The 24764-nt window shown below is 45.9% G+C and overlaps 1 protein-coding gene across 1 annotated transcript in view; it reads left to right on the top strand.

The window, feature by feature from the left end:
• Window positions 1-2930: 2930 nt before the first annotated feature.
• LOC142364625 (apolipoprotein B-100-like) overlaps window positions 2931-24764 on the top strand; it is a 90182-nt gene continuing 68348 nt past the window's right edge. The window contains 5 exon segments of the mRNA XM_075444535.1: window positions 2931-2946; window positions 3017-3061; window positions 3477-3561; window positions 3926-4034; window positions 5067-5091. Coding sequence (XP_075300650.1) covers window positions 2931-2946; window positions 3017-3061; window positions 3477-3561; window positions 3926-4034; window positions 5067-5091 — 280 coding nt within the window.

Raw genomic sequence — 24764 nt, forward strand, 5'->3', positions numbered from 1 at the left:
TTTAAATGCCCATTTTTAAACCTCAGAATAGAGCAGTTCTGTGAGTCTACTCAGGCTACACCCTTTATCACACAGGGCTTATAGTAGGGATCTACAATTTCAAAAAGCCAGCTGGGTAGCACTGCTGCCTTGCCAGAGGTTGCTGCTGAAGATGCCATCAGCGCAGCAGTAATTATCCTCAGGGTTTTGTGTGGCCTTTCAGAAGCGTCCCAATTAGTGATGCTTCAGCCTGAGAAGGGTGAAGCTCTGTTCTGGGGAACGAGCGCGCTGCCAGGCAGTAGGAAGCTGTTTGTCTCTCGTGGTCGGTTACAGACTTCCTGAGGTAACGGAGATCCTTATCAAATGTCTGAAGTCTTCACCCAACGCCACCTTGGTGTGCTTGGGAAAGGAAAAATGGAACTTGTAGCTTCTAAATTTGCTCTTTGTTCTGAGACGAATTGTCTCTGATATGAAACTCCGGACATCAAGCATGCGTGCAGAGACCAGATTCAGGAAGCAATCAAGAGAGTCATTTGTGGAGATATCTCTGAAGGTATCTACTAATTTTTCAGCTGTGATTAAAAATCAGACACAAAGCTGAGCTCCTTAATAAATGGGATTAAAAGTGGTATAGATGATAGTATTATAATAATGTTATAAAAAGTATGCCTGCCCTAGGATGGCTATATTCAGTTCAGGCCTCTCCATCTCAAAACTGGTCAAGAGATGTAAAAGACATTTAGAGATATGAATCAGGGCTCTGCTTGACACACAGAGATGGAATAATATTGTCTGACTGACAAAGTTATCACCTCTGTCTGTCTGTAGTGCCGACTGTGCGCGGACAGCTCAGATGCTCGCGAATCAGCCAACTGACAACACAGGCGGCAGTTTAAAGTAGACCATTAGCTTTGCTGACCTGTAACTTCCCCGCTTGTCAGTGAGATCTTTCCGACTGATTAGGAGCGTATGAAACTGCCGTGTGAAGCAAGATCGTTGCTTTGTTTTTTGATGAAGACTCCTTGCTTTATAAGGAGCGGCACAAGTGACAAGTGAAGAAGAGCATGGCACAAATACGGGTGGTAGTGAAGACAGCGAGACGCAAGTGCGGATGTTACCCCTTCTGACCAAAGGAAAAGTGTGGATGGCCTGGTGACCTGGAAGGGTGGCTGTTGTGGGGAGAGGGAAGGAAACGCCTTGCCCTACAGAAGCAACCACAGAAGATGACATGGAAAGCAAAAGAAGAACTTGTTGATCATCAGTATTTTGGGTGCCCAGGGAGATTCAGAATAAAAGATTAGAAATATAGGTAAAAAGCAACAAAAATAACTTCAGTCATTAAGTTAATAAGCTGCTTGATTTTAAAAGTACTGTAACGTGATACAGAGTCTTGGAAGAGGCGTGTCTTTGCTTTCAGAGTATAAGCAATTGATCATTCCCTACAAGGAAGGAAGAAGTCCCCTCACCCCTAAGGAGTTGTGTTGTGTTGTAACTTGCGGTAAAAGGCATTGTCTGAATGAAGGAAGAGAATGCAAAGCATCCAAAGTCCTGTTCAGTGTGACAAATCACAATGAGTAAAGGTCAACGTATGAACAAGTGATTTTCCACTCTTGTTGTCCTTCTCAGTTGAGAACATTAAACATCTCTGTTTGTCACTCTTATCTCAAAAAACCCCACAAAACCATGAAGCATACACAATGCAAACAGTTTAATTCGGTTATTCTAATAACAGAATGAAGAAAAATATGCATGAATAGAGCCAAAGAAGCTGTTGGGAGATCCAGTACATAGTTAGAAAGCAGCTGGAGAAGTAGCTAGATGTCAAGTGAAAGCATAACCGAAAAGGAAGAATGAAGAATATGCCCCAGTTTAACTCCATCTTGCACAGTTTCAAAGGCCATTCCAAAACAGCTCAGGAAGGCTTGTGCTTAATATTAGACTAGAACTGAAACCATCTCGTTACTGAACCTTGTAGAGGCCGAGGTGACCCTGGTTCACTGAAGAAGTTACTTGCATTGGGATTTCAGTCCGGATGAGCAGTAAATTCACCATCCTTCTGGACCTTCTGTACTGCTGCTCAGGACATGGATGGGGTCTTACCTATGAGGGGACAGTGTGGAAGGAGGAAAATCTGCTTCTACCAATTTGTTGTTTTTGATTTTAACAGTCTTTGTGTCCTGGGTTCGGCCAGGACAGGGTTAATTTTCACCAGCATCCAGGAAGGGACACAGCCGGGCGGGCTGACCCCACCTGGCCAAACAGAGCAGGGTATTCCATACCATGTGCCGTCACGCTGGGTTCCGGTGGGGGGGAGCAGACGGCGGGAACTCAGTTGCGGCTCAGGAGCACGCAGTGGCGGCGGGTGGTGAGAGTGGCTCTGTCTGTTCCTGCTGTTTGTGTTGTGTATTCTCCTTATCAGTATCATTGTTGTTCCTGTTCCCTTTGTTTGCTGTTCTGTTAAACTGCCCTTATCCCGACCAACCAGTTTCTGCCTGTTTCTTTCTATTCTCCTCCGCACCCCGGCGGAGGGAGGGGCGGCCGCGTGGCGCTTTAGTTGCTGGCCGCAGCCAAACTATAACACTGTGTTAATGGTGCATTGTCTACCAACCTGTTACCAGCTCGTTGCTCCAGTTCACAGACTAGATTTCCCAAATTCTCCATCAATTTCTTGCATTACTGCCTGGGAAGTTAATGTGGCCCGAAGGAATACCCCTTATATACAAAGCCAACAATTTACTGTTAGCTTAATTGAAGTCTTAACAGTCTAATCAAAGAGTTATTGTTGCGATGAAGCTAACGCTGAAAGTTCACTTTATGTATGATTAAAGCTGATAGATGACTTCTTTACCCCTTTCTCTGATGTTACGCTCCTCTTTTCAGTGCCCCTGTGACTCCGGCGGTTGATGGTTTTAGCCGGGGACTGGAGAGCTACAGTGAGTTGCCAGCGTCCGATGTCCTTTGCCAGAGGTGTGTCCTGCTGGTGGTGAGTGTTTCCTACGCTGCCTTTTTGGGTCCACTGGTGTTAATTGTTACGCAGCTGCTAATGCAGACCTGCTACTTGCTCTTGGTTTGCCGTTCCGTGGTATGTCGGAGTTTACTACATAGTGTGATTTACAGATTTTGGAGACTTGTTCTTTGGTCACTTTGTTACGCCTAAAGCTGGTTTTATGTAGCTCCGGAGTCTGTGTTTCTGTGGTGACCAGTGATGAGTTTTTATAGTGCTGGGGCCCCCAGCATCATCCTGTGGCTGTACTTTCAAGTTATCTGCTGTCATTGCGTGCTTGTAGCCTCGTGTGATGCATTTTATTCTCTGTTATTATTTTCTGTTAGTTCGAGAAGTCTATATATAACACAACTATACAAAGCTAAGCAAAAGCAAGTAACAAAAGAGCTAGACAGCTGTTTGTAGAGACGTGCACCAGCAGGGCGCTGGGGACTGAGCTGCCAAGCTGCTGCGGCTGCCTTTCTGTACCGCTGTTCCTGCTGGTGCTTGGTAGTGCTTCACGAAAAGCGAAGACTGGGAGAGCACGAGGTCACCACTGGGCACTGGCTGGCTTGTATCCAGAGTCTCTTCTGGCTGGGGTGAGATCCAGGGTAGAGACTCATTTGGTGTTGGGATTGTTCTGTTAGAGAGCTGGGAGGAGCCTGCCGGACCGCCTTAGGAGAAGGTTGTTCTTAATGTGGTACCAGCTGGTGATTGTTTCTGGAAAGAAGTACACAGTAAGCCACAGGCTGAAGTACTGTCAGATAATCATAGCTTTTTTTTTATTCTTTTTTCCTCTTTTTGGTTTGTCTAGATTGACTGGCAAGTCATATAGAGAATGCAATTTCTGGTGATATTGCTTATCCTTGTACAACTATTTTTTCCTTAAAAAGAAAAGGAAAAGAAACAAAACTGAATTTACCACAGTTTCTCATGTGTCTTATGCTTTGTATGGTATCACAGCAGGAAGGAAGGTTCTTGGTTTCACAACATTAGCAGCAGTTTCTCGCAGTTGCAAGTAGAATTTAAAAGATTCACGTTTCTTTTCCGCATTATTTTCGTGATGATGGTGGTGAGAAGGCTGTTTTATTTTTAACTCTGCTTCCCACTTCAAATATGCAAGACTTAAAGGTTTTTATCATAGCATTTTATTTTGTATTTGCTGTGAGGTACGTGGCCACTGTGGGAAACAGAAATGTGAATTCTAATGTTAATTTGTGACTTACAACTCATTTTTATGAAAACAGAGATGTCCTGGATGTCTAGGAAAAGGGGGAAGAAGGAGATAAAGGAAAGGGGGGAAAAGAAGTAAGTCCTTTGAATTTTTCACCCTGTTTTGGTCAGTCACGTATAAGCTGTTAGCTATGCTGGTGCGTTTCGTGTTTGTGCCTTGCCTTTGAGTGGTAAGGAAGCTTCTCCTTTTGGCTTGCCCTACTTAAACATGTTTGGATTGTGAGGAGATGTCTTTGTGATAATACTTTGCTTTATGGCAATAAGATCATTATATTTTGATGTTGCTGCAGTAAAATTAGGGGGTATGATGAAGTTAAGTGTAGAAAATGCTAACAAAGCAGCATAAAAAGGTCATTAAAAACTGTCTTAATAGACAATTTACTGGAAACTCAGGGAGTGGGAGAAGCAGTGGAAATATGTTTTCCTTTTTGTTTATGTGATTTAATTTCTCAAAACTTTATTATATTTCTAACAGCAGCAAACCCCATGCCTTTTACAGAATTAATTATTCCTAAGAACCTCCCTCAAAACAAACTAAAATGTGAAAAATCCTTGATTGCAGTTCAGCCTAGAGGAACCAAGAAAAGCTGAAATCTTGTGCGTGTTCCCTGTGTGGATCCCACTATCTGAGAATGACAACTTTACACATTTCATCCATCCTTCCTAAACTGCATTTGTGATACACGCAATTAAAAAAAGAAAAGGGGGGGAGCTAGTTAAAAAAGTTTTGTGTATCTGACATCTGGCAATCAGATCTGCTGTAACAAAATTCAGATTTCAAACTAAACTCCATGTTAAGCAAACTGAATTTTTCATTGAATTTTATCCGAAGTATTGAAAGATTATATCCATTCAAGTATCTGTAATTCAGGTAGCAAGTTCTAATCCTGCTGGTGGTGGTGAGGTGTGTTGCGTGGTTTGGAATTCTGTGCTTTGAGCTGCCACGTGGTGAGGATAAACTCCTGCACATCTTCATATGTTTGCGTCACATCTGGGTAAAGAGCAAGAAATACAGAGAAAGGAAGAGGAGAGGAGAGAAAATGTAACTCCCCGCCTGATCCTCTTCGTGTTTTCAGTTTGGGAGCTGTAGCACCGAGTGGATCAAACTGAATAACGGGTTCTCCCTGCCAACCCCAGGAAGCAGACCAGCGTTGGCAGGCGCTGCGGCAGGGGGTACCGCTCTTCTCCGGCAGCGCAGGAAGGCGTCCCGGGTTCGTCCGGTGCAGGGTGCGGGGTGCCCGGCCGTGGTGCTCGCGGCTGGCAGGGGAACCTGGCACTGGGCAGGCGGGCATCCGGCAGAGAGGGAGGTGCGCCGTGTGTCCCCCACGCTTGGGTGTTCCCTTTGTCAGTGTTGCTGCTGGTGCTTTTCTCATCCTCTGCTGCTCTGTTAAGCTGTCCTTGTCCCAGCCCCAGCGTTCTGCCATGTTCTTCCAGCTCTCCTCCCCATCCCAGCAGGGCGGGAGGAGCGGGAGGGCAGCAACGGGGTTCTGTGCCGCCGGCTGGGTCTGCAGCACGGCAGAGGCTTTCTAGCCGGGAAAGCGTGAAAATGAACTTTAAATGGTCACCCTTGGAAAAAAAGACAGGAGATGAACAGCTAGAACAGCCCTCCAACAACATTTTGCTTGTCAGACCCGCCAGTGCCATGGCCACTGTGTACCTGCGCAGTGAAACGATGCCAGATAAAATTCAGGTTTACTCGGTTGATAGCCGAGTTGTGCCTGGGCATTAGGGTTTCTGCTTGGATCCGGGGAAAGGGAGAACCTGCAGGTTCCTAACACAACTAATTGAGAACAGCTACAATGTTTCCAGATATGGATACATTGTTTTCTTCCTTGTTTGTTTTGGTGTGGGTCCTTACCGGACCTTGGAGATTGAACCTATTTGTTCCACAGCAAGTGCTTTTAGAAAGTGATAGAGGGAGAATGTGAATGATATTAACAAATACGCTAGGCACCATAGTCTCCTTCAGTGTATTCCCATTGTCTGATATTTAGAGAGACTTTCCTAAAGGATTTAATCCACCTTTTGGTGAAATCTGGTTACCCATCCTCAGTGTGATACAATGGAACATGGAGCAAAACGTGTGGAGTCCGGGGTTGAAATTTGGGGTTCTGTCTCCATGTTTATTGATCCTTCCCCTCCTACATTTCTTCCTTGTTTGCTCTTGTCTCATCTGATTCTGTGAGATAATTCTGGGAACATTTCTATCTTCAAACTGGGAGCAGGCACCGTGTGGCCTGCTCAGCTGACACTTCTGTCTGAATAATTAAAGTGACTGTCCATTAAAGATTTGCAGCCGCATGACACATTTCCCAGTCATGACAGTCAATCCTTTAGGAGGTCAGCTCAACGTTTCCTGCATTTACTTTTCTGTAAATTAACATCTGGCCATGAAAAAGGTATTGCTGTCAGAACTCAGCTGAGATACTGTAATATGCTAGTGATGATTGAAAGTACTGCATGCCAGTATAAAAAGAAGTTTCCAGGAAAATAGATTTTCACATCTCTATCCCAAATCAGTATCTTCTTAAATTTCTTGGCACTGATTTAGCAATGAGGAGAAGACAGGGCAGTGGCATCTGACTTTCTGAAATGGTCACGGGCTTTCTTCCAATTGCAACAAAACAAAAATTTTGAGACTTAAAAAATGAAATCTATTTTTACCATTGCAAAAATTAAGTTTAGTATAGTTTGAGGAGGCTCTTAGAACATTTTATATGAAGTTGTTTGGGGGCAAAACACTAATTATGAACACTCTTTTTGATGTTATCGTCTGAGATGTTGGTCACAATGGAAAGCAGAAATGCTCCCTCTCCCAGAGGAGAGAAAGTAGAGAAAACAGTGTACCTTTTTTGTAATTTCTGCAATGGAGCCTTGGTTATGATGATACTCAGCTCGTTTCTAGGGACTATCCACTAAAGATCCTCAGTGTCACATAACACTAGAGCTCCTGGAAACGTAAAATGGGTAGCAGTAGCTTATTAGTAAGAGAGGGAATAAACAAATAAATAATCCAGTGATACTCCTGTGAGCAGCTTCTTGCAGCAGACATCCTGAAGCAGAGGTATTAGTTAGCTAATTGTTTTTTTCTTTATTTCTTTGACTGTTATAAGGCTACATATGGTAAATGGTTCGTGGCTGTGCTGCTTATATCCGTATCTGTTGACAGAACTCGGAATGCATTATTTCATTTTGGAAACTGATTGAAAATATGGAGAGTAGTGCCCCAGGGCTCCTGGCCATGGTGGTGTTGCAGAAGGGGAGGCTGTAAGGGGTTCCTATGGGTGTATATAATCTCTTTGGTATAATTCCTGTGGATTCTTTGTGGTGTGCGTTTTCCATTCATCTTTAGAAACACTCATGCGTTCACTCCACTTTCAAATTTGGGTTTAACTTAGTTGGTTGTTTTGTAGATCTCTTGTTTCTTCTGTCACCTGTGGCTAAAGGTTTCATTGATACCTAGTAAATGAGATATTTGCAATTGTCTGTCTTGCACCTTTTTTTTCTTCAAAGCCTTTTTTTCCATTCATTCTCATATCTCAGTCGTGTTCTAGGTATGTATATAAGTACGCATTCAGGTGCAAATTTACCTTTTGCTTTGCAGAGCTCTGTTTCTTTACAGTGTATGTTCTTGGCCAGCCATTCTCTCATATTTTGAATTTCTGTTGTATCAGCCAAGCTTTTTCAGAGCACAGTGTTATCTCCACCACCCCTTTGTATCTCAGTTAATTGCTGCATCTATCAGAGAGTGTTACCTACCTTAAGGCTGGATTCTCTGAATATTGCTTAATGGAAGGGAACTTTCTTTTGCATGGGACTTTTACCGTAGACTGGGTTGAAATCCAACGTGTTCTTTCCCTATGTGCACTGGAAATGGAAACATTTTAGAGCATCTTTGCTTCTCCTTGAAAGGAGGAGAATATCGCAGTGGTTACACCCCCTTGCTTGGCATATGGAGTGTTATGGCTGCTTTGTTAATTATTCTGGATGTTGTTTCTGTCTCCTTTCTTAGAGGATCTGATAAATATGTGTGAAAGTCTCATCATCACAATGTGCATGCACATCCCAGCGTTTCCAGCGTCGTTTTTCCTCGGTGACCGCCTTTCACAAGCACTTTAAGCCTCTTTCTCCACTTTGCCGTGCGGTGCGATGTTACTGCATGGGATTGTGGTGGTGGCGTTTCTTTCTCAGTCGATAGCTGTAGTCACTGAGAATGCTAATTTTAGTTCTGCAAGATTAGGTGTCCTGTCTTGTTCAAGGCAGGAGCTTGTGCCTTCTGGGAGGTAGTCTGGCCCCGCACGCAAATAAATAAACCCGGTAAAACATCACTAGGCAGAGCAGTGCCGCTGAGCCCTGCTGACCCGAACCCCCCTCCCCTGCAGATCGTGGTGACTGTCTCCAAACTGCTGCCCTGCCCTCGCCGTTGGAACAAAGCCTGGCTGGTGCCTGGGATGGTGCTGTCTGCCACAGGCCACAGTTACACCAGGGAGTGGCAACCGTGAAGAACCCGCTGTTGTGAACAAGTGCTTGAGACAGTGCTGTGACCCAGATACTGTACTCTGGTTTTGGAGGACACCTAGGAATGTGAATTGTGGCTTCTATGAGGCAATTGTCCTATCTGTAGCCTTTTTAATGTAGGGTGTCACTAGCTTTCTGGGCTTTGATGGAAAAGAGTGAGTGAAGCACCCACTGTCGCTCGTCCAGAGGTCGACCTGGAGATGCTACACTCTTCAGATTTCAGTGCAGATGAAGAATGAACCAGGACAGGACCCTGACTTTGCCTTCCAGGCATACAAGCAGAGCACGGGATGGATGATGTATCCCTTCATCACTCCCATTCATCAGGTGTGGGCACGGCAGCATCCTGGGAGAGGATGTAGAGTATGGAAGTGAGAGAAACGCAGCCACATTTTTCTCTACAGTCTACTCCTGAGACAGCACTGCTGCAGATTAACTGTATGTGGGAAAGCTCCAAGCCTGCCAATCAGAAATGCTGAATGAGACCTTTCAACAAGGCTGTTATGCTTGTGAATCTGATGGGAAGAGATCTTCCAGTATGGAGTGGTGAATTGGGAAGTGTTTTACCCTCTTCAATTGAAGAACAGGCTGATGATGCAAGAGACTTGAACCGTTTAGAGAATGAAATGAGAATGGCCTAAAGGGACGTGACAAAATGTTAAATTGACCTTCCTGATTTACAGGGGCCTTTAGTGAGAACTGAAGAAATGATGCATCATGTTGTTGCTGAAAGCAAGATGACACTTCAAATACATGGAAAAATGTATGTGCCGTGGAAAATGTGGTCGTTAATGAGAATAAAGTGAAAACACAGTTTTAAGCAAGAAGCTTAAGATAGTGAGGGGCAGTGTCTGTGGGTGAGATGTGGTGTCTGTCTAACAGAATCAAACAAGTATAAGCAATAGACGGATCCAGAATGCTTTGAACAGGTTCCCAGCTGAGCACCACTTAGTCAGTTTTTCCCTGGGCACGAAAGCTAATCGTTTGGCTATTCTGACTCATGGGACTCTCTAAGATCCATTTCAGGGTCACCGTCGGACAAAGGAAGATAAAGAAAAATGTATCTGTTTTTTTGACTGGAATGGAAATAGTCGGTAAAGATCTTATGCCTTTGTGAAAAATGTTCAAAAGTGTAATGGCAGACAACGACACTATGTTCTGCATTTTCTCAGTGGGAAGAGCCCTGCCATTGAAATGGCCGGACTGAGTGTTGGGTGTGCTGGACACACAAAACCATGACATAATACAGTCCTGTGGGTGTCTGTGTGTGTGTGCATGCAAATGAAACTATCCCCTAACTGGGACAATTCCCTGTGATGAATGCCCACTCACGTCTCTGTCAAGTCATGTGTGACTGACAAGGGTTGATGCTGTGCTCAGATCCCTGCTTGAGAACATCCAGAACCAATGCTGTCGGAGCGCGCCGGCTGAGCTGCGCCACAGCTCACACAAAGTCAGCGGTGGCGAAGAGCCCTGTGAGCAGGGAGGGCTGCGGTGGAGAGTCCACCTCTCCCTGAAAGGGCCGTCGGATTCGGGACTGCTCTGGGAACAAGGAGCTGTCAGGAGGGCGTCGTGGTCTGTCAGTAGTTACTGAACTTTGTCCACGCAGCAGCTGGGGGTGGTGACAGGCAATACTCTCGCTGTCAGCCGGACGGACGGAGTGCGCTGAGCCCCCGCCTCAGGCTCTCCGCCTGTGAGGGACTCTCCATGGCCCTCGGTGACTCCCCTGTCTCGCACTTTGTTAATGGCATGAATGACAGCTTGTGGTTACTTTGAGTTAGCATTGCTTTCTCTGCATCCCAGTAAAGCAGAATGAATGGTACAGATGTGGAAATAGCAACTGATACGATGGAGGGTCTGGTCTGCCGTGTGATGAGAGCGCTGCTTTTTTGAGGGCTCCAGAGAAGGAGACTCCACAACCTCCCTGGGCAGCCTGTTCCAGTGCTCCGTCACCCTCAGAGGGAAGAAGTTCTTCCTCATGTTCAGACGGAACTTCCTGTGCCTCAGTTTGTGCCCATTGCCCCTTGTCCTGTCACTGGGCACCACTGAAAAGAGCTTGGCCCCATCCTCGTTACACCCACCCTTCAGATATTTGTAAGCATTTATAAGGTCCCCTCGCAGCCTTCTCTTCTTCAGGCTGAGCAAGGCCAGCTCCCTCAGCCTCTCCTCGTAGGAGAGATGCTCCAGTCCCCTCACCATCCTTGCAGCCCTCCACTGGACTCTCTCCAGTAGCTCCTCATCTTTCTTGAAGTGGGGAGCCCAGAACTGGACACAGTACTGCAGATGAGGCCTCACCAGGGCAGTGTAGATGGGAAGGAGAACCTCCCTCGTCCTGCTGGTCACACTCCTCCTAATGCACCCCAGGATTCCATTGGCTTTCTTGGCAGCCAGGGCACACTGCTGGCTCATGGTTAACCTGTCGTCCACCAGGACACCCAGGTCCCTCTCCGCAGAGCTGCTCTCCAGCAGGTCCACCCCAAGCCTGTACTGATGCATGGAGTTGTTCCTCCCCAGGTGCAGGACCCTGCATTTGGCTTTGTTGAACCTCATCAGGTTCCTCTCTGCCCAACTTTCCAGCCTGCCCAGGTCACGCTGAATGGCAGCACAGCCTTCTGGTGTATCTACCACACCTCCCAGTTTGGTGTCATCAGCAAACTTGCTGAGGGTACACTCTAACTCTTCATCCAGGTCGTTGATGAAGAAGTTGAACAAGACTGGGCCCAGTACTGACCCCGGGGGAACACCACTAGCTACCGGCCTCCAACTAGACTCAGCGCCGCTGATGACAACCCTCTGAGCTCTGCCATTCAGCCAAGTTCTCAATCCATCTCACTAACCACTCATGCAGCCCGCACTTCCTGAGCTTCCCTAGGAGGATGTTATGGGAGACTGTGTCGAAAGCCTTGCTGAAGTCTAGGTAGACAACAACCATGGCTCTCCCTTCATCTGCCCAGCCAGTCATGTCATCATAGAAATCTATTAGATTGGTCAGGCATGATTTCCCCTTGGTGAATCCATGCTGACTACTCCTGATAACCTTCTTTTCTTCCACTTGCTTGATGATGGCCTCCAGGATAAGCTGCTCCATCACCTTTCCCAGGATGGAGGTGAGGCTGACCGGCTTGTAGTTCCCTGCGTCCTCTTTCTTGCCCTTTTTGAAGATTGGAGTGACATTGGCCTTTCTCCAGTCCTCGGGCACCTCTCCTGTCCTCCAGGACCTCTCAGAGATGATGGAGAGTGGCTCAGCAATGACATCCGCCAGCTCTCTTAGCACTCGTGGGTGCATTCCATCGGGACCCTTGGATTTGTGGATGTCCAGATAGCTTAAGCGATTCCTCACACAGTCCTCCTCGACCAAGGGAAAGTCATCCTCTCTGTGGGCTTCTTCTCTTAGCTTTGGTGCCTGGGATTCCTGAGGGCCTGCCTTGGCACTGAAGACTGAAGCAAAGAAGTCATTCAGTAGCTCTGCCTTCTCTGCATCTTTCGTCACCAGGACACCCGCCTCATTCAGCAGCGGCCCCACATTGTCCCTAGCCTTCCTTTTGCTGCTGATGTAGTTGAAGAAGCCCCTCTTGTTGTTTTTGACATCCCTTGCCAGCTTCAATTCCAGGTGGGCTTGGGCCTTCCTCGTCGCATCCCTGCATGCTCTGACCACATTCCTGTACTCTTCCCAAGTGGCCTGCCCCTCTTTCCACTTTCCATGGACCTTTCTCTTCCACCTGAGCTCCGCTAGAAGCTCCTTGTTTAACCGTGCAGGTCTCCTGCCTCATTTCCTTGCTTTCTTTCTCAGGGGGATGCACTGCTCCTGAGCGTGCAGGAAGTGACGTTTAAACAGCGACCAGCACTCTTGGACCCCCCTGCCTTCGAGAGCCCTGGCCCATGGGATTCCTCCCAGCAGCTCCTTGAAGAGGCCAAAGTTAGCCCTCCTGAGGTCCAAGGTTTTGATCCTGCTTATCGCCCTGCTTCCTCCACGCAGGATCCTGAACTCCACCATTTCATGGTCACTGCAGCCAAGTCTACCTCCAACCTTCACATCCTCCACCGGTCCCTCCTTGTTTGTTAATACAAGGTCCAGCAGAGCGCCTTTCCTTGTTGGTTCCTCCACCACTTGCATCAGAAAGTTATCATCGATGCTCTGTAGGAACCTCCTGGATTGCGCCTGCCTAGCTGTATGGTCTTCCCAGCTGCTGTCAGGGTGGTTGAATTCCCCTATGAGAACCAGGGCCTGTGATTGTGAGGCTGCTTGCAGCTGCCTGTAGAAGGCCTCATCAACTTCCTCCTCCTGGTCAGGTGGCCTGTAGTAGACACCCACAGTAATGTCACCCTTGTGAGCCTGTCCCTTAACTCTAACCCATAAGCTCTCAACTCGTTCCTCATCTGCCCCCAGGCCAAGCTCAATGCATTCCAGTTGCTCCCTCACATATAGAGCAACTCCACCACCTCTCCTTGTTGACCTGTCTGATTTCAGCTAAGTATGATTTGTATTGATACACGTAGGTTAAGTTTGGGGAAAACTCTGTTTGCCTTCAGTAGTCTTTGAAAAAGGTTTAAATACCAGACACATTTCTGTTGATAGCTGTTGCGGATCCTGATTTAGGATCCTGCTGACTATGTCAATTTGTCGCAAATGAGGGATTTAGGATCACTTAAAGAACCGTAGTATTAGTAAAAGTGGTTGTCATATGATGATGTAAAAATGCAACAAGGAAGTTCGATGGCAAGGTTCACTCTGTTGGTTACTACATGGAGGGAAGATACAAAGGAAAATTGAGTTACACTTGAGTTAGAATGACTCGCAGAGAGGCCAGAGGCAAAAGGGTATGGAAGGCCCTCCCACTGAGTCACGAGGTTCAGAATGGACCCCTCGTTTCCTAAACTCCTTCTCAGAGAGGAGCCTGCGTGCAGCTGGATCCAGACCTAGTCCCAGACTTGGTCCGCAGTTTATGTCTACAGGATTACATATGAATGTTTCATTAGCATCAATCCAGCATGCAATCAAAGTTATCAGGGCAAAATCAAAGTTACCATACTACAGAGAGGCACGGTACAGGTTGCTTCCAAAAGCTCTGCTGTTGGTGGAAGATCTCTCTGCCTCAGGCAGCGTATCCTGAGGGATGTCACAGCTCGAGGGGAGATCACCGCCATGCAGCCACGCTGCCGAGCAGGGAGAGCCCAAAGAAGGCTCACTTAGGCTGTCATATTTATGGAATAAAGTGGTTGGCTTGTAGTCAAGTTACACGCCATGGACAGGTATGCAGGAGGCTCCTGGTACCCACAGCTTCCTTTGTTCCTTCATAATGAGTCTTGGAAAAGCCACCTGCTATTCATGAGTTGGTGGCATGGTCGCTGTCCCAAGCTCATCTGCATCAAGGCTCGCTGAGTCACTCTGCTCTGTCGTGGGTTTTCAGAGAACAGGTTGAACCAGAGGAGTTCCTGGCCTGGCTATGGCTCAGGCCTTTTACCTGCACGGGTGTCTGCACCAAACCACCACCAGTCTGGTCAAGGGGTCGAGCGCCTCCATCGCAATGGCAGAAGCGTCTTTTCCCCTTTATCTTCTATACGCTGGCTACTCAGTGTGTATTTTAGTCACGGTAGCTTGCCAAGAAATGCAATAGTTGTCTTTACTGAGCATGCAGCTACGGTGCAGAATTTCTTTGGCATAGGTTCAGTCAGTCAGAGGTGTGAAGAACTGCGACTCCCTGACATGGCTGGGTTGCTGGATGGCTTCAGTGCAAATGCAGTTACAGCAGCCTCAGGCAGCATATTTCACTTTTACAGTATTGATACTCTGTACAGATACTAATCCAGTTTTATTGTTATTACTGAGGCCACCACAGGAGCACTTTGCAGCTCTGAAATAGTCTGATATTGCCAATGAGATATTGCTTGCTTAGCACAGCCTTGTCTTCAAGGGTAATCTTAGTTTTTAATTTTGCGTCGTGCTTGGCACTGTACGTGGGCACACCTAGCAGTGAGAATTAGGGTGAAAGTTTTGAAGTGTTGACTTCTCAGCACTTTGATAATGATGGGATCGACATGTTCACAGTAGGCAGCTGAGCATGTGGCACGCAATGTCTGCAGGAGCTGCGCTGAGATGTTTCCTTAGCAGTGTCTGTGATACCTCAGGAAGCACCAGAAAGCCAAAATACCTTAAAATGTACTTTTGTATGGAATATAAGAAAACCAGAAATGAAAGCCGACAGTGACCCGGAATTATCCAACTTCTCTCGTCCTAGGCAGCCTCTCAAATGAGGGAGTGTTTGCTGGTGCCTGGCTACAAACAGTAATTGGAGAAGTTTTCTGGCTTCAAAGATAATTCATAAATTAATTCACCGGCTAGAAGGTTATCTCACCAGTGGGCTGAGCATTTGGGCTGGCCGAAGTACAGTATCAGTTCCTCTGGCGTTAAATAACCTTTCTTCTACTGACAGACGTCAGTGGCCTTTCGGGTAGCGGCACGTTAGTTTTTTCTGCCATTTACTTTCTGAGAAAGCTCTCATATTGTTCCCAGTTGTTACAACTCGTTTTAAAATTCTACTCCATAGAGGGTAAAGACGTATATATCGCCAAGTCAAAGACCCATTAGAGAATCAGGTGGTAGAAAACCAGTGCTAAAAGTATATGGCTTTGGTTAATTGTTCATTTGTATTCCACCTTAGTGACGGAGGTTATATTTTCTGTGAGAGGGTTAATAGCTCTATGTGAGAACAAAACCAGAGACTGGGGGAGAGAAGTCTTGTTGAATTTGTAAAGGGCAGGCAATTAATTTATCTCATAGGCATGGCTCTGGGTGCAATGTGAAATCGAATGGCTGGAGCCATGTTGGCATATGGAAATGGCATATAATAAGCAAGATGTAGTTCCAGATACAGGAGAAATTGGCTGCATTAAAAAATAATTTAAAAAATGGTAGTAAAACATCATGCAGAGGGACTTAAAGTGTCCTAAGGGATCCTCAGTGTTACACAGAGTAAGGAAAAATGAACTGAAAATTCTAACTCTTGCCACTGTTTCTGAACATACACGGCAACATGACATATCCTTTCTTTGACAGGATAGGGACCAAAGTTGCCAATCTCTTCTTGTGCATAATGGTGCAATAAAGATAAATAAAGTATTTGTCGAACAAAATGCAGAGGTGAAAAGCAAAGGCCAAATGTAGGGAAAAAAAGCTTAATGGCTCAAAAGCCTGTTCTGCTATGGATCTCTTGTCATGTGGGATTAGCAAATCTAGCACAGTTTTCACGTACAGCCCTCGGCAAGTAGCTCTGTTCAGTTTACCTGCACCGGTTGTTAGAGATCGGTGGCTTTGTAAGTATTGGCTGTGAGGCTGAGTTCACTTTCTCTGTGTTTTTGGTGGGATTTCAATTAGCAAACCTTAATTTAAGAAGTAATAAAGTACCAAAAACAAAAAAGAAGATTTGACAGTGTCAAATGGTATGTCATATGGCTTGTGTTGTGTTTTTTTCATGGGAAAACAATTTTTGCTTGGAAACATTTTGATATCATTAGCATTTAAAATCAGAATTTTCATTTTGTCTGAATGAACAGTTTTGATCATTTTGTTTTTTTTTCACTGTGGAGAAATGTACTCTTCTCATGTTTAGTTCAAATGTGAAGGAAAGAAAGAAAACTCAGGATACTTCATAAGGGCGTGTATAAAATAGGATTTGCTACATAGTATAATGCTCACAAGTATTTGTCATTTTGTATTTCTGAATTAAGAAGTAAATACTCAGAACAGTGAAGGAGAAGATGCTGCGAAAGAGATGTGTACACATGCTTTTCCAGAGGGCGTAAAGCAGAGTGACGGTTGCTATAAAGTATTTTATGCTGTTGGATTCTGTTTTGAAAGCACTCCTTCAGTGGGAGAGCACATGTAAGAGCTTCCACTGGTCTAACTCTCGTTCTGTTTCATATTTGCATTTCCTCTGGTTTTGTAAGATTGCACGAATTAAGGTGATGTTCCTGCCTTCTGTTGTGAAGAAACATGAAAATCTGGGAAGCAGTTAATGTTGTTGTCTCAAATTAGAATTCTATCTGTACAAGTCAGGAAAGATAATACAGGACACTTCTTTATGAAGCAGAGACAGCAGGTAAAGAATTGCTGTTTTTGCACCCTCTGGTGTACAGGGGTACAGGTCGCACTACACAACATGAAAGTCTCTATTGAGACAGCAAGACAAAAACCCATCTTCTCTTTCCCCCACTTTATTTTGCTGATAGATTATTCAAGCTAAATTCTGTCTCCCATATCTAGATCTCTGTGGGGAGAAGAGAAAACCCCAAATGCCAGGTACTCTTGTCAAGAGAACATGTGTTACATTTGCTGCAGTTGTGGCCTCCATCCCCACCGTTTCTCCTCCCATGAGGACGCAAGCTGGACACAACACAGCGATTGCTCGCACACCGTGGGCACCCGATGGTGGGTCCTGCCCCCCCCGCACCTTAGAGCCTTTTGCGTGGGGTGCTGTGGACCCCAAAGCCCACGGTTCGGCGTGGTCGTTAAATGATTGCTGACCGCTTGCACAAAGCCCCGTGTCGTTAAGAGCCCACCACACCAGAGCAACTCCTTGCTCACGGCACTTGTTGTTTTGTCTCAGCGGACAGAGAAGGCCAACTCAAACAAAATGTCGGGTTTGCTTTGGTTTGGTTTGTTTTTTTGATTCAGCGTATTTGCAATTTTTGCTTATAAGTATTTAGCATCCTGACAGCTGGCTGTTATGAATGTGACAACCTGAATGTAAAATCCTGTGCTTTCACCGCACATGGCACAATCTTCTTTACTGGGTAACAAACCAAATGCAAGGAATTTTTTTTTTCCGCCACAGCAGTGAAATGGTGAAATAGATGTGAAGTTAAAACTTGGATGGTATGTCAGTACAAAATTAGTTTCAGGTAGAAAAATCAGGAAACATATCAATGAAATGCAATATTCTGCATTAAATATAAATTCCTGCTTTAAAAGCCCCAGTCATGCAGAACAGACAACAGTGATGCTTGTGGGATTTACAGGGATGAAGGAGGTCATTGCTGTATTTCATGACCATGTTCGGGGCCTGAAATTCCTGGCTTCGGAGTAACAGAAATACCATAGTGGGCAAGATCAGCAAAAGCATGTCCACGTGCACTGCTTTTAAACAATTTTGTTTTTCAGAACTAGAAAACAGAAAGATATTCCCCCTGTTTAGAGAAAGGGGTGAATCTCTGGAGGCATTTCCATTTGCTGCTCAGCTATGGGAACAAATGTATAGACTAAAAGAAAAAGAAATGTTGTACACAGACAAAAGTTGACTTGTTTGCAATCTGTAATCATTATATGGTGCAAATCAGCCTTGGCCTGTTCATTCTCAAACCAGGCCCATGAGGGGATGCTTTGCCTGGGCAGCTCTGCTTCCGCCATGGAAGCGGCAGTTTTTCTGGAGCGACTGAGCAGGCACAGCGGGAAGAGGTACACGCTTGGGCAGAAATGCCAGCACAGTGCAGCAGCGTAGCTGTGCTTAGGGGAAAGCCACGTTAGCCCGAAGGTACTGACAGCTTTCAGCAATGAAACAAAATGTCCCTTTAGGCTTTAGCTATGGCTGGGTGATGTGGACACCCATCCGATTCACCAAATTCAGTGCAAAGCTAGCAGTTAATTGCAGTAAACAGGGGGAAAAGAAATCTTAATTCCGTCCTTGTGATCTCCTGGTTCTCTTCCTCAGGAAGGAAAGCAAAAATGCTGTAAATTAAGCATAAATTTTCTTCCCAAGATACCCATTGCCATGAATGACTGCTGGATTCAGTAGCGAAGTCCATCAAAGGACATACCTGGAGTGAAATTGTTAGGATTGGCTTTGACTTCCCAGAGTCCCTGAACTAACCGCTAGTGTAAAACTGGTGTAAAGCCAAGAAAAGCTGATGCCCCTGCTTTGGTTTGTTTTTTCTTTGTTGGTTAGGTTTCCTTAAAATTCCAGAGGTGCAGTTCTGCATTTAGATAAAGGTTGTTTTTTTCCTCCGTACAGCAGCTAGCTCTGAGCTTTACCTTGGTCGTTTCCCCCGCACCGTTGCCTTGCTACGTAGATGAGTCGTCATGGTCTTGTCTGAAAAGCGATCCCTTGGATACACCACTTCAAATACAGTTTGAAGTGAAACATCTCCAGGGGTTTTGTTAGAACAAAAGGGACAAAAGCAATAAAACCACAAAACCAAAATTGTTTTACTAACAAGTTTACTTATGTTCAGCTAGAGTGGATAAATAGTGTAACAATGTAGGAACTCATGTATGAAACATATAACTTGATTTCTAAACCACAGATTACACTCCGTCTCAAACCTCTCAAAAGAGAAATATGCTATTCTATTAGCTTGATGCTAACAGTGAAGGATTTATCAGAAACACAGAGTTATACAGAATTCAACTGCACCTTCTGCAGCTGAAATAACAAGTATTTTAAAGACAGTGTTAAGAAGGACAGTAGTTAAAGATCCCGGCATGGCAGTAATTGGAGATCCCAACACTACAGTAATTACACATCCCCAAACCTGCAGTAATTAGATATCCCATCCAGACCCCAAAACAGACACCCTGTTTTTAAGAATGACAGGTCTGGGATCCAGCAGACCACGACAGGGACCGGAAAGAGCGGCCCTCCCACACAAACCAATGCCAGCAAATAAAGTTCCCCTACAAGCACAGTTGCATGGCACGCTGTGAGCTGTGTCCAGGCGGACTGTGTGTTTGGGAGTGTTAGCTTTTGGATGAGGTATAAAAAAAGGTGTTAGTTAAAGCTCAGAAGTACCCAAATAATTTTGCACCTACTGTCCTCAGTTCAAGACTGACACAAGAACTCAAGTCCTACCAAAATTCACTGTAGGTATTTCTGGAAGAGCTACCCTTTGATCAGTTAGGCTTATCAAAATGCATGTGGCCAAATGTATTTCTGAAAGGGATTTAATCTCTGAAAAAAAAAATCTCTCTAAGCCTAGCTGACAAATTTACAGTCCTCATAGTTTTGACAGGGAAGACTAGTGACTTGTATTGCACAGACACTTTAAATGCACTGCATGGATCTTCTGGAGAGCAAATGTTCAGATGGGCAATGGGAGTTCAAGATAAAGTTGGCCAGTCCCTTAAATGATGCTTATTCTCTGTTGATGCACAGAGTTCAGTTGAGTTTTGACAGCGTTCAACAGCAAGTATTATTTTTTTAATTGGATTGTATTCCTTTCCTTTTCTTTTTGTTAAGGAAATGATTTAAAAAAAGAAATCTTCTGAGTTTGAAAATTTTGTGGCAGAGAGTGTATAACAGAATCAAAGAAAAAAACCCAAAGCTTGTGGTATGTCAGTAGCTCTCACGTTGGAATCGCCAAAGAGGCTTGAGAAGAGAGGGAGCAGTTTGCCCTCAGCCTCTGTCAGACTGGTGGGCTGGGCTGGGTTTTGTTTTGGTTTTTTTGTTTTTTTTTGTTTTGTTTGCGCTTGGTTGCCTTATCTGGTGCATGGCAGGCTTTTGTGGGTCATCTTTCTGCAGAGCATTCATGAATTTTGTCCAGCAAATTCCTCCCAGTTTGGTCTTTCCTACTCTGCTCCCGTGGATCATTACAATTCTGGTTATGGTCTCCTCAGCTCATCGGCTTCTTTCTGCTTACCCCCTGCTTACCGTCTAGTCACCACTAGAACATACTGTTTGGTTTTGCAAATAGCAAAAAAAAAGTACAGTTGGAAAATTAAGTGTTGTTGGACACCTCTGCAGCAGCTTTAATGTGTCACCTTGGCAGGAGTTCCTCCTGTGCAGATCTCCGTTCTGTTACTGGCCTTGAAGTTCCTTCAGGAGTTTGGATGTGGGTAAGAAAACCTGGAAAAGAAACTGACCCGTGCTCCCCAGGCCTGCGTCTGCTTACTTGTTAAGCTACACTCGTGCAGATGGCAGCATGTGCAGTGTCATCTATGTGAATGAGTCTCTGCATATGCCTGGATGTATTTAATTTTAAATATTATGTTGTGCTTCACCAGCACTGCATCTGTGTGTGCTGAGGCCCTGTTTGGTCTTGACTGTTTAACTTTGAGGGACCTCTTGCAGGGAAAAAATGGTCTCTTAGCGTTTTTCTGCATCTGGTGCCTATAAATCTGCCCTTGAGCCAGCGGAAAAATTGTTTAACTGGGCGAGGTGTCCTGGTAGGCTTGAAGGAAAGAGCCTTCTGCTTCATCATAAACAGCTGTCAACTTTTATCCTTAAAAGAGACACTTCTTTCAGTACATGCCAAAGGCTAGGAAAATCATCCCCAGACTCAAACCGTTTGGGAACCACGATGCACAACAGTGCTCTCACACTGATCCTCATTTTGCTCAAAGAACTTCTCTTTGTTGAGTATGTGTGAGATACTTTGAAGTGAAATACCTGGCTAAATACCTGAAGTCGTACTCCCAAAGTTCTGTCTTCTGTCGAGAAGTCTAATGTTGCTAATGCTATTTTCAGTTCCTAACTGCTATTCCCTTTTCTTCTTTGATCATCTTGGGTGGAGAACAAAATAAGAAAAGGCGGCAAGAAGAACGTGCACAATATGTCCTGTTTCCTCTGGCGTCTCTAGGAGACTGATGTCACTTAGGTCATGTCAGCAGTGATGGCAAAGGTGGTCAGAGACCAAATTGTGAGTGTGGTCCTGAGCTGTCTTCTGCCTCACGTGGGTTACGTCCTTTCAGCTCAGTTCAACTTGCGCTTGAAAAATCGCAGTGGATTCAAAGACTTTAATCGTGCCCTGGAGACATTAGGAGCATTTTAGTCTGTTTTCTCTCTGCATTATACTGTAAAGAGAAGACCTACAGGAGTTTTGCTTTCCCCTCCTGCGCTCTGTGGTCCTGCTGTCTGTCTGTCTGTTGGTTTGTGACTGGATGCTGCTTTTGTCTATTTGGTAGAGCACAGAGCTATGATGACAACATCATCAGCCATCTCTTATGTTGTCAGTCCTTTTACCCCTAGACAGTCCTGATGTTATTCATATGCTGGTTGGTGAATGGGATTTTTTTCAGCTCTTCTCTTCCGAATGGGCTTCAGCAGTTGCCTGAAAGGAAGTGTTGATTATGCGCAATACCTTCAGTAACGTTTTCAGGCCAAAAGATACCTCCAGACCTGGGTGTTGTTTTCAGTCACTGTTAGGTGATGTGACAGCAGGCTGATCTCCACGCACACTGAGGAGCACGGAGGCACAAGGCAGGGAGGGAGCGATGGGATGAACCCCAGTAACCAGGTCCCTGATCCAGCTATACTGGGAGACCGTCTGCCCGACAGGCTGGGTGGTACCCGCGGGGTGAGTCCCCACTGGCAGAGTGAGGGGCATCACTGCCTGGGGACGCGGGATCATTGGGGGGTGCGGGGGAAGAGCGTGTGGGGGTTGTGTATGATTTATGGTGTGTTTAGGAGGGGAATGAAAGGCTGCGAGCTTGCTGTGTTTTTGTGAGGCATGGTATTTCTAAAGTGGTATTCTTGCCTTACTTTTAAATGGAAGTGTAGTGCAACGGGAAGAAGGGGAGAAAAAAAGAGGTTTGTTTGCCTTTGAGGAGCTAAGGGTTTCTCCGATAATGAGCACTTTCAGTATGTTTGCATCTGCGTAGGCAGTCATGCCAAGACCCGGCAGTCTGTTGCTAGAACCAAGATCACATTTCTCAGCCTGCCAGGCTTTAAATGTGAGAAACACCACATAGCACAAGGATCCAGAGAAAGGAAAACAAGACATTGCTGTAAATCCACAAAGCCGAAAAGGATGGGAAAGGGGAGGAACTGGATTTGCATGTTGTGAACGCAGGGTACTGTTCCCTGGCCTGTGCTGTATGATTCAGCTATCGCCCTGCAAATATTTTACAGTGATAAAAGGGAGCAAGCGACAGTTCTGAGGGGACAGAGATAAATCTGTATCAGAAATAAGGGAGTACTGAGAGATACAGCTGAGATATACCCGAGCACGGATATATGAAATAAAAAGTCTGACAGAGTACTTGCACTGGATCTGTACACTGGGGTTAGAACAGCTGACAGTGTGGAAGCCTTGGTAGCGATGGAGCTGTTTATTGTTGATAACAGCATGGGGAAATGTAGCTTTTGTCCATGCCAAATTGCTCCTTTTACAAAGCAAAATAACCCATGTCAGTCAGTTTAAGATATTTTAGTTTAAAAAATACCACTTGCAGACAGTATGCGTGCACACACACACACACACAGAGGCACCAGTATGTGTGCATGTGGTTGCCACATCAATGAAACAGTCCTGCAGATTTTAAAGGAGGGCCAGCCATCATCAGTCTCAGAAAATGAAGGTGGTAGCTTTTTGATGATGAAACTCACAAAACTGACGTTCTGTTTGGATTGTGGTAGCTGTTGGACAGAGCGCTGTATCAGGACTGAAATTTTTCAGGAAGGTGATGGAAAGGTGGAGAGACAATACTGAAACCAGTTGTTTGTCCCATCTGCAATCTCATCCTTCCATTTCCTGCCTGTGTTCCTTTTCTAGATGAATGCTGAGGCACATGGGAAACAGAGAGGTGACTGGTGACAGCCAGTGGCTTCACTGAGGGCAGATCATGCATGGCAGATTTGGTGGCCTGCTACAGTGAGCTTACAGCATTGGTGGAGAAGGGAAGAGCAACTGATGTCATCTACCTGGACTTGTACGGAGCATTTGGTACTGTCCTGTACAACATCGTTGTCTTCAAAGTGGAGAGACGTGGATTTGACAGGTGGACCGCTTGGTGGATAAGGCATTGGCTGGATGGCTACATTCAAAGGGTTGCAGTTGACGGCTCGATGTCTGGGTGGAGGCCAGAGACCAGCGGGGTCACTCAGAGGTCCGTACTGGGACCAGTATTATTTAACATCTTGTTAAATAATGTTGTTGGGAACATGGACAGTGTGATTGAGTGCAGCCTCAACAAGCTTGCAGATGACACCAAGCTGAGTGGTGCAGTTGATACTCTAGAAGGAAGGGATGCCTTCCAGTGGGACCTTAACAGGCTAGAGACATCGGCCTGTGCAAACCTCATGAAGTTCACCAGGGCCAAGTGCAAGGTCTGCACTGGCTGTTGGTTTATGAGAAGCTCAATTTGACCCGTCAATGTGCGCTGGCAGCCCAGAAGGCCAAGCGTGCCCTGGGCTGCATCCCCAGCAGCGTAGGCACAGGGCGAGGGGGGGGATTCTGCCTCTCTGCCCTGCTCTGCTGAGACCTGCCCTGGGAGTCCTGTGTCCAGCTCTGGAGCCCTCAGCACAGGACAGTGCTTACTCAGAACTACTAACTGCTTGTCCTCCTGGACACTTGTCCCCTCTCCCCCTGGTCCTGGGTCACCACGGTCATCCTCTTTGCCCTCAACCATCCCTGGGGCCATGAGATTTCCAAGTACCGATCTGGTTGCCTTTGCTATGGGCTGAGCTCGTGGGAGGCCAGCGTGTCAGGTAGCACCCCTGAACGCGAGTCAGCTGCGTGGTGCTCCTCCCGCAATGGGCAACACCGAGCTGGAGTGTCCGGTACCTGGAATGGTCACCAGCACCTCAATTCCTGGAAGCCTGCTTCTGAGCTCCACCAGCTCGGTGTGGCCCTGTTTCCTTCTCACCCTTGCTTTCCTTCGTTCAGATTTAAGCCTCCCAAGTTGGAAGATACCTCTTACCAGATGCTTCTACGCTCCGCAGCACGTTGAACGTGACGTGAGGCAGAGCCTCTACACCATTGCAAGTCTAGACGAAAACATCCTCTGTTTCTCAGTTTAATTATTTTCTTTCTTTCCTGCTCCCTAAAGCAAGCCAACAACAGCAACGCCACCATAAGCAGCAAAACCAAGCAGTTGGGTTGTGGTCAAACAGTGCGTGGAGTTGTTCTGTCTCCCGCACGCCTGCTGCAGTGGGTGCTGCTGTGCCATGTGCTTGTCAGGCTCCTGCCCCACGCTGCTCGTCACTGAGGTTGCCCAGCTGTGTACAGGTTACCTTCAGCACACACCAACTTTGGCATTCTTTTAAAAATAAGCCTGGATAAATGTAGCCTAGCTGCTGGATTTTCTACTTCTGGCCTCCTTGGGCTATTCCCAGGACCCACA

This window comes from Opisthocomus hoazin, chromosome 2, assembly GCF_030867145.1.
Source record: "Opisthocomus hoazin isolate bOpiHoa1 chromosome 2, bOpiHoa1.hap1, whole genome shotgun sequence".
NCBI classification, from domain to species: domain Eukaryota; kingdom Metazoa; phylum Chordata; class Aves; order Opisthocomiformes; family Opisthocomidae; genus Opisthocomus; species Opisthocomus hoazin.